The sequence below is a fragment of the Microcaecilia unicolor genome, chromosome 9, assembly GCF_901765095.1.
Source record: "Microcaecilia unicolor chromosome 9, aMicUni1.1, whole genome shotgun sequence".
NCBI classification, from domain to species: domain Eukaryota; kingdom Metazoa; phylum Chordata; class Amphibia; order Gymnophiona; family Siphonopidae; genus Microcaecilia; species Microcaecilia unicolor.
In genome coordinates, this window is record NC_044039.1 from 133,514,205 (window position 1) to 133,527,436 (window position 13,232).

Genomic DNA, 13,232 nt, shown 5'->3' on the forward strand with positions numbered 1-13,232 from the left:
TGGGATAAGCAGTATAAAATGTTTTGTACTTTTTGGGGATCTTGCCAGATTTGTGACCTGGATTGGCCACTGTTAAACAGGATGCTGGGCTTGATAAACCTTTGGTCTTTCCCAGTATGGCAATACTTATGTACTTATGATTTAATCTATTCAAGCTGGCAAATGTCCCATGTTTCTAAAGTATGGAATGTGGTATAACTTGCAAACACACTATTACATTTCAGAAAGTCTTTCAAACAAGCCTCTTTAGCATGCAAATAGGGTCAAGCAAAGCCTCTTATAATTATGCAGACTTGTTCACTCCAGTTAAGCCTGTATATCCAAATGTTGCAACACCTAATATGCAGACAATAGCAGCACCTAGTTAGGTGTTCACATATCTAGTAATTTCAGCAGTGCTTGGGGGGAAAAAGGTCAAAGGAAAAAAAAAAAGCAGGGTTGCTGTATGTTTACTGAAAATAACACACTTTTTTTCAAATTCACAAAGCACATATTAGCTTTAGAGCAGAAAATGAGGCATGAAAAAAATGCTCTGATCATCTACTCCAAGGATTCCCAAAGTTGTCCTGGGAAAACCTCAACCAGACAGATTTTCAGGATATCCACAATGAGTATGCATGACTGATTTGCATACCAAGGAGGCACTATATGCAAATCAATCTCATGCATATTCATTGTGGATATCCTGAAGACCTGAACAGGTTTGGGAATCATTGATCTACTCTATGGGTTTCTGCTTTGTGTCTCCTGTCTTGGGGAAGATGACTGCAGGGCTTTGCAAACATTTCGCACACCATCCTCAGGAGTTATTCCAGCATCACAGTCTGCTTCTGTGAAAGTTACTTACTACTACTACTTATTTCTATAGCGCTACTACAGAAACAGGACAAACAAGAGATAAGGGAATATCTTTACATTAACACAGACAAAAAGCAGAATGCATATGGAAGCAGATAAGGATCACAAGGGAAGGCCTGGAGAAGACAGAAGTACCAGATCAGAAACAAACAAGTTTGTATGCTAGTTCCCTGCAGGGGTTTAACCTGAACCAAAATTATGGCAAAGCAAGTAGGACATTTTTAACAAGAAGTCATATATGATGACAAGGGGACAGGATCAGGAGAATATTAAAAGGTGGTGGATAAATGGAATGGTCTTCCAGAGGAAACAGTTGAAGTAGAGTTTGAGAAAAGGTGGGACAAATAGAAGGTCCCTAGCCACAAACAAGTGAAAGAAAGCCTAGGAGATCAAAACTGGGGTAAAACAGGAAAGTAGTTTTGAACAGAATCAATCTACAATATTCTATATTTTTGTGTTTCATCATCACAACTTGTATTGACTAGGCTTGTGCAGGTCTCAATCTTCATTATAACTGGTACAGAGTGCTGCATTAGTTAGTTCACAAAAATACCCAAGACCAAAATGCATACTCACCTACAGATGTCTGGCCCAACATCCAGTGAAGCTGCAGCATCTCACTGCTGTGTTCTGAGGGTTTTCAAAAAAGAGTTTACACTACAGTTGTCGTGCAACAAACTATTCCTGCAACTGCCTCTTAACCAGCACTACTGAAGCAAAGCAGCCAGAAACTCTCCTGGAAAAACAAGGCAACTGAAGCCAAATGTGGTAGTGTGTACAAGTCTTCACATGAGGAAACCACCTTCCATATCCAAAATATTTTAAATCTAGACCTAACAGGCAGCATCACAGACCTTTACCTCAAGATGTAAGTTCATTTGTTTTCACCCATGTTCTGAGCTCTGAAATGGAGTGAGAGGGCTCTCCTCTCTCTCTAAACCCCAGCTCACAATGACTATACCATTTCTTCCCTCTCACATTTAATCATGTCCAGATATCACATTATATTCTGCTTTCACAGTTATGCTGAACTCAGTTGTAGAATTCTCTTCCTCTGGTTTTTAAACTTAACTATGACAATCAGTTTCTTAAATGTCTGCAAAGATGGCTCATTTCAGGTCACCTACAACCCAATTAACTGCTCCCACCTCTATTTAGTTACCACTTCCTCCTGAAAATACTTCTGACTCTCTGCCTTACCATTCCCGTTTACTTTTCCATCTGCATTTCTGACTTGTTTTTGTCCTTCCCTTTTTGTTCTATATTTGGTTTTTTTTTCTCTTCTTATAAATAGCTTAGCATCCAGTACAAGGAGGTTTAATAGACAGGAGACCAAGTGACATCAAAATGTTGAAACCATTAGGTCAGTCTCAGTTTCCCCTTCCCCAAGCAGCCATCATCACAGTACTGTCAAAACAAAGCAAGAAAACCTATGAGCTGCCACGTTGTCTCTCTTTATTGTTGGTAGCATTTGTATTTAATCTCGCTTATATTTTCAAACATGCCAACCTGTGCAGTAAACGGATGCACACATGTATAATAACGGAATAACTTTTCATAGGTAGAGTAGTAATTTGTTATAAATCATAATCAGTGTCTCATTTGGAGGGGCTAGTTATAGGGACACCCTAGCACGTGTTACACGAATGCAGATTTGTTTTTTCTCCAAGTAAAGGGCCACTAAAACAGACATCACGTTATGAGAATCAGGTGAGTTTCTATTTATGACATTTATACTCCACATTAAACATGAATTAGATTGAAACCTGGGAGCATTTTAAATGTTTTTTTCCTGTGCTTACATCAAAAGAAAAAGATGGCTTGTGGGAACTTGCTCCTTTGTTTTGTGGATTGCAGAGGTATATTATAAATATATGTAATAACAGCATAATCAATATTACTTCATTAAGTCATGTAGTGTATATTATAAAAACGCACTTTTCATTACTATTATTTAAGACAGATATTGAATAATGAGGGCAGAGCTACCTTCATGCAGAAGTCCGGAGTCAGTCTAAAATGTGCCAACATTGTCCAGTTCAGCACACTATTAGCCACCAAGTTCATACAAATTTAAGTATGTTCAGTGGAAAATAAATCTGTTGGCTCAGGCTGCCTGCTATGTGAATATTCCATCATTGTTTCATTATTGCTACCACTTATTACATATGGGCATTTGCTTTAAACTTTGTTTTAATTTCTTTATGCAGACCTTACATACACATGGTATGCTTTTTAAACCCAAAGGTGAACCCTAAGGGTGGTTGAACAATTAGGTACAAACTGTATTGTTTCTAAATGTACTTGTTTTGGACTGTTTTTGAAATTTTGGAAGATGGAAATAAAAATAAAATTTTGGATGTACTCTGTAGAAGTTGTTGTTTACTTTTGCAATGTGATGGATGCCTGTTCTGGTGTGTGCATGTGATAATCTTCGAATAACTGTCTAATGGCTATGATTTCTGAACACATATCATTAAAAGGACAAGCTTTTAAATGCCCAGTTGGGTATATATACTAATCTCAACTTTGTTAAATGTTTTAGACATATCCATCTAACCTGTTCCTTAGCTGGGCCCTAGTATTACCATATTATAAATGCAACCATACCATGCCTCTGTGGTTATGTTCCACTAATAAGTTAAATGATTAACTGGATTTCTTGAAAAGATTATATAAACTTAGAATGCATGACTAGGGACACAACCATACACTTATTTAATCACTTATTTACTCTGGAGGAAAGGAGAAACAGGGGTGATATGATACAGACGTTCAAATATTTGAAAGGTATTAATCCGCAAATGAATCTTTTCCAGAGATGCGAAGGCAGTAGAACGAGAGGACATGAAATGAGATTGAGGGGGGAGGGGGGGGCAGACTCAAGAAAAATGTCAGGAAGTACTTTTTCATGGAGAGAGTGGTGGATACTTGGAATGCCCTCCCGCGGGAGGTGGTGGAGATGAAAACAGTAACAGAATTCAAACATGCGTGGGATAAACATAAAGGAATCCTGTTCAGAAGGAATGTATCCTTGGGAGCTTAGCCAAGTTTAGGTGGAAGAGCCAGTGGTGGGAGGCGGGGCTAGTGGTTGGGAGGCGGAGATAGTGCTGGGCAGACTTATACGGTCTGTGCCAGAGCTGGTGAGAGGTTGGACTAGTAGTTGGGAGGCGGGGATAGTGCTGGGCAGACTTATACGGTCTGTGCCAGAGCTGGTGGTTGGGAGGCGGGGATAGTGCTGGCCAGACTTATATGGTCTGTGCCCTGAAGAGGACAGGTACAAATAAAAAGTAGCACATATGAATTTATCTTGTTGGGCAGACTGGATGGAACGTGCAGGTCTTTTTCTGCCGTCATCTACTATGCTACTATGTAATATCACAATTCCTCATGCACAGCCACAAAATGACTTTTTAGGGTGGATAGTGTTCCTTTTATTATTGACCAGATAAAGACAAGTGTTTTCAGTTCTGGCATGGTGTAAGTAATCACAAGAACAAAATATAAGAAAACCAATGGACTGCATTAGGGACTAATAGCCCATTTCTGTTTAAAGAAAAGAGATCTGCATAAAACAAAATATCTATTTTTAATTTTGACTTATAAAATCACTTGCTCCTGAAACATGTTCAAAACAGAATAATCCATTTGTGTATCTAAAAGGTAAACTTCTACAAAGCAGATGAGGATGTGATTCCATGTGCCACAATGAAAGTGGAGTTTAATTCTACTTCCACTTAATTTCAATATATTCTATCATCTTTATAACACCAGGCTTCCCAAGGCAGATGACAACAGTTAAGACGAACCTATCAGGAAACAGGATAGCCTCATTGAAATCTGTATAGAATAGTAGTGAAGAAAAATGAGCATAAATTACACAGTTTATAATTGCTATTTCTACCAGCTACAATAATTTTTGAAGCTATTTTAGTGATATTCAATTGTTATTTCTTTTCTCCTCTACCTTTTAAGGCACTGCCTATCCAACTGAAACAGCTTTAGACTTGTTACAGATGGACCAACAATAAAGAATGACGTGGATGAAACAGCTCATAGGTTTGCTTGGTTTTGAGTGAATGGCAATGACGGCTGTGCAGGGCAGTAGAAACAGAGATTAACCAAATTGGCTTCCTTGCTTACAGTGGACTAGATAGGTTCACTTCCACTCCTGTCTCCTTGAGCTAGTATATCAAATGCTTGTAAATAAATAAAACAGTTAAGATATGATCACCCCCTGAACACCAACAGAATGTAAATAATACTTCCTGATTATCTTTCCCAGGCTTCTGGTCCAGTATCCAGCTTGAAAAGGTGACTGAAATATTCAACTAGGGACAGAGGGGAAATATTTTGTACAAAAGCTGCATACAAAAAACAACAAAACACAACCTACTCATTGTGGTGCAAAACTTCTCTCACCTACCTCTCTAACGCACACAAAAAGCAATACAGAGATACACTTCTCCTTGGAGAGAAATTTCTTATACATACATTCAGTTATACTACCAAGAACTCAAGAATCAAGTGTGCTAGGTCCTGTATTGCACAAAAGAACACAGTTGACACCTGGCAGTTTTCCCACAGTACAAGAAATAGTGCTTAAAAGCATTATTTTGAAAACCTGAAAGCTTCAAATATAAATCTGTTAGCTGCCATATATTTATACTTTGAACCAATAAATTCAATTCCCAAACACTTCCACTGATTTTAGTTTAAAGGACTAATTTTTTTCCCCTTTTTGACCCTCACACTGTTAACTTGGGGATTGCTTCTCTATAAAACTTTCTTCATTTCGTTATAACCATTGGTTCAATATTTTCAATACTTTATGGGCCCTGTTTACTAAGCCACATTGTAGGCACGCTAACGTTTTAGCGCGTGCTAACAAAGTGACACCCATTATATCCCTATAGGTGTCTCTAGTGTTAGCTATGTTGACCAGCCTCGATGTGGCAAAAGCGTTTGATCAGGTAAACTTGCAATAGCTATTTCAGGTGCTGGCGCAGGTGGGAATTCAGGGGTGGTTCTTTCATGTCAGTCAAACATTGTACCGTTTACCACAGGTGCAACTTCTCAATAATGGAGGTCACACCTGCCCCTTCCCCACAGAACAGGGTACTCAACAAGGTTGTCACCTTTCCCCCGTTATTTGCCATTTCTTTATCACCCTAAGTAATGGCTCTAAACACAACGTCCCAGATATCAGGGATCTCTCTAAGAGGTCATCAGATTAAGGCACTGACATATGCGCAGGACTGGTTGAACACTGCAGATATCTCCACTAAATGAAATGTATGGTCATTCTAACAATCCCTACCACCTCTGCTGACTGAGGTTGAGCACTTTGGTAGATCATCAGGATTTATGCTTTATTATTCTAAAATCAAAAGCATTGCCTTTACCCATCCAGATGCATCAAGAATGGGTGGGATCCTTTCCCTTCGTGTGGGAGGATTCCCAGGTGCAGTACTTGAGAGATTTTACTTCCACAAAATTTGAATATGTTGTATCAAATAAATGTGAAAACTCTTATATAAGATACTAGGATGAAGTTGCAACTGTGAAAGTCCTATTCTCTCTCATTGTGGGGATGGATACATTTGTTTAATATGATTCTGGTGCCCAGGTGGTTTTAGACATGCCAAATGCTATCATGATTTCTCCACCATATGGAGGAGCGGATGCTGGCACGACTTATTACAATGTTATCTCTGGTTGGGGAAGAAACCTCGTCTGCCACAGGACTTGATCCAGATCCCTAAGGACCATGGGGTATGGGGTTGCTTAATATTAAATATCTAACAGTGTCCAGCGGCATTTGTGACACACTGACTGGTTTCAGGGAATAGAACATTTTTCTCTTACCTCCACAGAAACAGCTCTGTTTCCGAGGCGAACTTCTGCCATGTTCTTCATACATCAACTAAGCTACCCATGGGATATCCCATGCTTAAGACTGTTGGTTTGGCGGTGGGTTTGTCGTAGTCATCAGTTTTCAGCTGCGGTGACACCATACCTGTCACTCTGTGATAACCCAGCTTTTCACCCAGAGCAAAATCGTAGTATATGTCAGTGCTGGGCTTGTAATGATCTTGTATTGTATACCGTGCTCAAGCAATTAAGCAATAAACAGAAGAGGGAAAGGTAAAGTCTTTCGCAACTTTACAACAGGAATTTCAGATCCTGGCCTCATGTTTCTATGCATACCATCAACTTAATCATTATCTTTCATCAATGTAGTAGATTGAGAAGATGTGCAAGAAACCCTTTCTGAGGTATATACTTTGGGGTCTCAGCGGTTGGTACTGCTTGCAGGGAGTGGGCAACAAAATTGTTCTAAGTGATGTCGTTTGTCAACTCATGTAACACCCTCTTGTAATTGTACCACTGTTTATTGTTGGACTAATAAAACCGATTTAAAAATAATTTGAAAGTTTAAGGGACATGAGAGTGCACATGTCAGTGCTAAAATACATAAATTGAAGCAATAGGGCTTCAGCAGGTGGTGGAACATTAGTTTGACGATGTTCACTACATTACAGGTAAAAGCTATTGGTTCACCAATTAAAGCAACTGACCTCTAAACGAGTCTCAAAGACGTCCTCAATCCAACAGGTTTTTTTTTTCATGTTTTCATGATGCTGATGTGTAAGTGGCACAATTAATGATTTCTGAAAGACCAATTTTAAAAAAGTGAAAATATTAGCCAGTGTAACTTATGGAAATATTTTGTCAGCAGATCTCTGATTTGAATGTGTTGTGCCTTTAAATCAGGTGTGTCCAACCTCAGCCCTCCCCCAGTCAGGTTTTCAGAATTTCCTAAAATAGTTTAAAACTATAAGCTATAAACAACAAATACACACTATAAGATCTATTTGCATCCAATGGAGGCAGTGCATGCAAATAGATCTCATGCATATTCATTGGGAAAATCCTGAAAACTTGACTGGGTTGCAGCCCTCAAGTATCAAGGTCAAATGATCAAAGGGCAAATGTGGGCGCTAAAGGCAGCGACAGACTATCATCTGCGTTTGCACGTAACAACACACTCACCAGCTCTGAACACTAATAGCATGCAAATGCATGTTAAACATGGGTATTAGAATTCCTCACCAATGCTCAGAGGGCAGCGCACCAAACTAACGCACTACTACCGCTGTAAACCCTATGTCAGCTTGGAGCTGGCATTAGAGTTTACAGAGCATTAGAGAGCCTCCCCATCCCCACCCTACAACATAAGAGCCACTGCCCCACCCCACCCACAACATAAGAGAATTGGCGGTCTGGTGGACCTCTAGCCCTCACCTGGTGGTCTAGAGGCCCTGAAGCATCCCCACCCGGTACCTTTAGACGACAGAGGACGTATCACTCTCTACTCCTTCCAACGCCAGCTCCAAAATGGCAGCGCCCTGCCCAGTGCAACCTGGGATATGCCGAGCAGAGCTTCACTACCATATAAGGTGGTAGTGAAGCCTTGCACAGCGCATCCCAGGATGCACTGGGCAGGACTCAGCGCTGGAAGGAGGGAGTGCTACTCCCTCCTCTGTTGTCTAAAGGTGTGGGGGGGTTGGGTCTCTAGACCACCAGGTTGGGGGGAGGGCACTAGACCACTAGGTTGGGAGAGGGCACTGGGCCACCAGACCTCCAGCCCTATTTTCTGTTGAGGGTGGGGGGAGGGTCAGGGCAGCATTAGACCACCGGACCTCCAGACCGAATTGATATTTGACAGGTCCAGGCTTTTTTTTTTTTTTTGAGAGCCCAGACCTCTCATTCAATTTCTGCTGGAGGACTGTGCCTTGGGCGCATGCGCAGGCACCGTCCTCCCACAGAAGTAGCCCTATAATAGTATGCCTAAATTTGTGTGCTATTAGCTCTGATCATAGGGTTGTTATTGCTCCGTGCTGCTTGGAACAGGACAGGGCTTCTAATCATCGGGCTAAAGTTTGGACACCACTGCTTTAAATAGACGACAAAACTGACCCAATATACAATTTCTAGCGCATGAGAAACACCTACATCCAGCCACCTACTGCAAGAGGCCTGCCAGCATCTTAGTCATCTAAACTGGATACAAGCTTCAACTGATATTGTTCAATATTCAGCTAAGTAAAGTGAACTACTGTATATGAATCTATGAAGTAACGTAACATAGTTACCCACTGAGTCTCTGTTGGGCATACAATTCATGAATTTGAGACAAGTTCAATGCTCTGTAAATCACATTGGAACACAATTCATGAAGTAGAGCTTCCTAAGAACCTCTCACCTTCCCTGAAAAATCACACACCTCAAGGCTAAAATGACATCCCTCATCTTAGTTCCATTTCTGTCACGAGCCACAACATTTCTGTCACCAATATATTTATTATTGAATACATTATGTGACTGGCAAGCATTATGGGCATATCCTTGCATAGAGGTATGATATCCTGGAGCTATGTCCCAGTGCAGTGAAAATTTCAGCTGCCTGAAATGTTCAACAGGAAAAATAAAACCCAGATATAGTTTTGGTTGACTCTGCTTGGAATCTGGATCTGAATTCAAACTGTGTACTGTGAATCAGTTACAAGAATAAATCACTAAAATCTTCCAAAAAGCATTTACACAAGCTTCCAACATGCATTTACATGATGACATCTCAAGAATAAATAGTTTTTACACTACAAGATTGCTATTAAGAAGGGAGAAAATTCAATTTTTTACTTTTATCTATTGACTGGAAAAGACGAGGAGAGAATCCTGAAAAAATGTCAGACTTGGAAACGAAAGTTGGTGGGAATAAAAAGAGTCCAAAATTAAAATCCAATAGAGAGCAAATGGCAACAAAAAAGAGAAACAATGCTCAGGTTCAAGGGTATTCTCACAGCTGCCACCATGCCTCCCACCTCAATGCACCTTTCACCCCTTCTGGTGGGTCCCACGGTGTTCAGGGTCTGCAGCGGGAGGTCAGGCCTGTTAGGCAATCAGCAAGATCCTCCAGCATCCGGTGCTGTGCGTTTCCTGCGTGCCTGGTCTCTAGGGCATGCGCCAAAGAGCTGCCCTTAAAGGGGTAGCATGCTGAGTTCCGGGATATCGGCAGAGCTCCACTTCCGGCCTTGGGGGTATTAAAGGGTGGTGCCTGCCCTCTTCCAGTGCCTTCACAAGAGGTCTTCTGGCTTCCTCGTGTGTGTTTCTGCCTTACCAAGCTCCAGTCCTGCCTTGTCTCGGGGTTCCTGCCAACCCTTGTCTCTAGTTTCAGTCCTTGTCCTGCCTGTCTTCTCCAGCCTTGTCTTGTCCAATTCTAGCTTCTGCCTTGTCCCATGCCATGCCTAGTACTGTGTCTAGCCCGAGTGACTCGCCTGCTGTAGTCGTACCTGGCTACAGTCCTAGGGCTCACCTTTTCCTTGAACTGTGATAGATTGCAAAGGCCATTAGCTCGGACGAATCCTCTGTATTGGTATAGCAAGGATGTCGCGGGTTTCCTGTTGGAGGGAAGCTTCTTCAGTGTATTTATTTGTTACATTTGTATCCCACATTTTCCCACCTATTTGCAGCCTCTATGTGGCTTACATATAACCGTAAAGGCATTCATCAATTCTGGTATGAACAAATACAGGTAGTGACAGGTAGAATAAGGTTCGTATGTGAAGAATCGTAGAGAGGAAGAGTTATTTTATGTCCATTGCGAGCTATAGTTTCAAAGACAGGATGAGGTATTTTGTGTTTATTCCGAACCTTGGTTTCATTGTGTTGCAGGGTTTAGGCGTTTATGTTGGGTCGGTAGGGTATGCCTTGTTGAACAGGTTCGTTTTGAGTGATTTCCGGAAGTTTAGGTGGTCATACGTTGTTTTCACGGCTGTTGGTAATGCATTCCATAGTTGTGTGCTTATATAGGAAAAGCAGGACGCATAGGTTAATTTGTATTTGAGTCCTTTGCAGCTTGGGTAGTGGAAATTTAAGTATGTTCATGATGATCCTGTAGTGTTCCTGGTTGGTAGATCTGTGAGGTCTGTCATGCATCCTGGGGCATTGCTGTAGATAATTTTATGAACTAGAGTGCAGATTTTGAAAGCAATATGTTCTTTGATTGGGAGCCAGTGTAGCTTTTCTGGGAGGGGTTTGGCGCTTTCGAATTGCGTTTTTCCAAAAACAAGTCTGGCTGCCATGTTTTGGGCAGTCTGAAGTTTCTTTACGATTTGTTCTTTGCATCCCGCATAAATTCCGTTGCAGTAATCTATGTGGCTTAGTACCATTGATTGTATCATGTTGCAAAATGTTTCCCTCAGGAAGTATGGTTTCACTTGGTTTTCCAATGAGAGGTTGCGGTTCAGGCTGAGATTGGGAGGGTGCAGCCTGGGATGTTTATATTTTTGGGTGACTAGATATTGTATTGGGATGAGATGTTGAGGCAGTGTGTTTTATCTGTATTGCGTTTTATGTTTCAACGTTTTTATTGAAGACACAACAGAAACTTTTTTACAATCATTGAAACCACTTTTGACAAATAAAGTTTTTACAACAACTTGTGGCTATTGTCTCCAAAGATTTTCTTTTCCTCCCCCTCCCACCTCCCACCTCCCTCAACCCCCCCTCCCCGCCCCCCATTTGAAAATGATACATAGGTGTTATTAACATCTTAGTGTGTTGAGGACCAAACTTCTTCCCTTATGAGACAGAGAGTCTATATAAGCACCCCAAATTTTCATAAATGTGTTCTTTCTTTTCAATGAACGGTTGGCTTCTTTTGCTTCCCACATCATTAACTGGTGGGTGAGGTTCCGCCAGTGCCAATAATCTGGTCCTATGTCATTCGTCCAGTTTTGCAAGATACATTTCTTTGCCAACAGTGTTGTTTTACGTAAAAATATATTATGTTCCGGTATTTGACCTCTAAATGATCCCGGTAAATTTAACAGCATCTGCACTGATGTGCCTGCCAGCTTGTGGCCTAAAAGTTGTGATATGTAATGAGTTATTTTTCCCCAAAATCTTCTAACCTTCCAGCAGCTCCAAAAACTATGGTAGTATGTGTTATCTGTTCTCCCACATCTCACACACAAGGGCGTCTGCAATCCCCCGAATTTTGCTAGTTGTGCAGGTGTCATATATGCTCGGTGTATAAAACGGAATGCACATTCCCTATACTGGGCTCCACTGACCAATTTCGGTATCCCCTTCAGTTGCCTTTCTACATCCCATCCCACTAGTGTAACTCCTAAGTCTTTCTCCCAGCGCTCTCTTAACTTTTGAAAGTTTTTGGGTTTCTCATGTGTCCACAGTGCCTTATGTATCCCTGGAATTGATGGTGCTTCTTCAGAAATCTCTAGGAAAATTTTTTTTAGCTTCAATCCCTGTTTCTGTTCCAATCGGCCTTGATCTAGTGACTGAATAAAATGCTTCAGTTGGCAGTGCGCAAATGTGTCACCCCATTGAATTGTATCTGCACCCAACAGTTGATCTAAAGATTTAATTTTCCCACTTTCATCTATTACGTCTTCCAGACATTCCAAACCTCTCTCTGCCCATCGCTGAAAAACTGGGTTTTCTATACCTGCTGTAAAGGTTGGGTTTCCTCTAATTGTTAATAATTCTGTTACTCCTCTCCCCATCTTCAATCTGTTCCCCAAGAATTGCCACGCTCTCCTAAGCGGTTTTAGTAGTAGGTTATTCCTGTGTATCTCCGGGATCTGCGGCGTTTCTAATTGTATCAGGGATTCCAATCGCCACTGACCAAAGTATTCCTGTTCTAACGCTAATGGTGTGTACCATGTCGTTCCAAATATCCAGTCCCTCACATGTCGCATTAAACAAGCCATATTGTATAACTTCAAGTCTGGTAATCCCAGCCCTCCCTGTTGCCAGTTACCCATCATGAACTGTTGTTTCATCTTAGCTTTCTTATTGGCCCAGCAAAATTGCATTACCATCTTAGTGAATGTTTTCAGATCTTTACCCATTATACATATTGGTATGGTCTGCATAACATACAACCATCTAGGTAGGATCACCATACGAATTAGGCATATTCTACCCATCAGCGACAACTGCAACTGACTCCAACTTGCGAGTTGGTGTCTAGTCTGAGTCAACAGCATCTTAATGTTAAGTGAGTATAATTCTACCACATCTGGCGTCAACTGTATACCCAAGTATCGAAACGATTTAGTTGCTCTTCTCAATGGAAACGTTCCCTGCCAAGTCGCTGTATTCTGTATATTACTAACCAATGCTTCTGATTTCTCCAGATTTAGTTTGAACCCAGAATAGGTTCCAAATTCTTTAAACACTTCCAGTAATGCTTGTAAGGACTCTTCTGGGTTTGTAAGTATAACTAATAAATCATCTGCAAAGGCAGCCAATTTGAATTCCTGTTTCCCCAACACCACTCCTCT

General features: G+C 41.1%; 1 protein-coding gene across 4 annotated transcripts in view; it reads right to left on the minus strand.

Moving 5' to 3' along the window:
* Nucleotides 1–13,232, minus strand: part of SUSD6 (sushi domain containing 6) — a 167,337-nt gene that overhangs the window by 128,094 nt on the left and 26,011 nt on the right. For 2 of the 4 annotated variants that reach the window (XM_030214382.1, XM_030214383.1), the window contains exon 2: nt 7,440–7,532. The exons of 1 other annotated variant lie outside the window; for it this stretch is intronic. In XM_030214382.1, the coding sequence (XP_030070242.1) occupies nt 7,440–7,490 (51 nt within the window). In that variant the 5' untranslated portion in view covers nt 7,491–7,532. Of the gene's footprint in view, nt 1–1,434; nt 1,481–7,439; nt 7,533–13,232 lie in introns of those variants that run through there. One more of the 4 variants, XM_030214386.1, reaches the window with a different exon arrangement.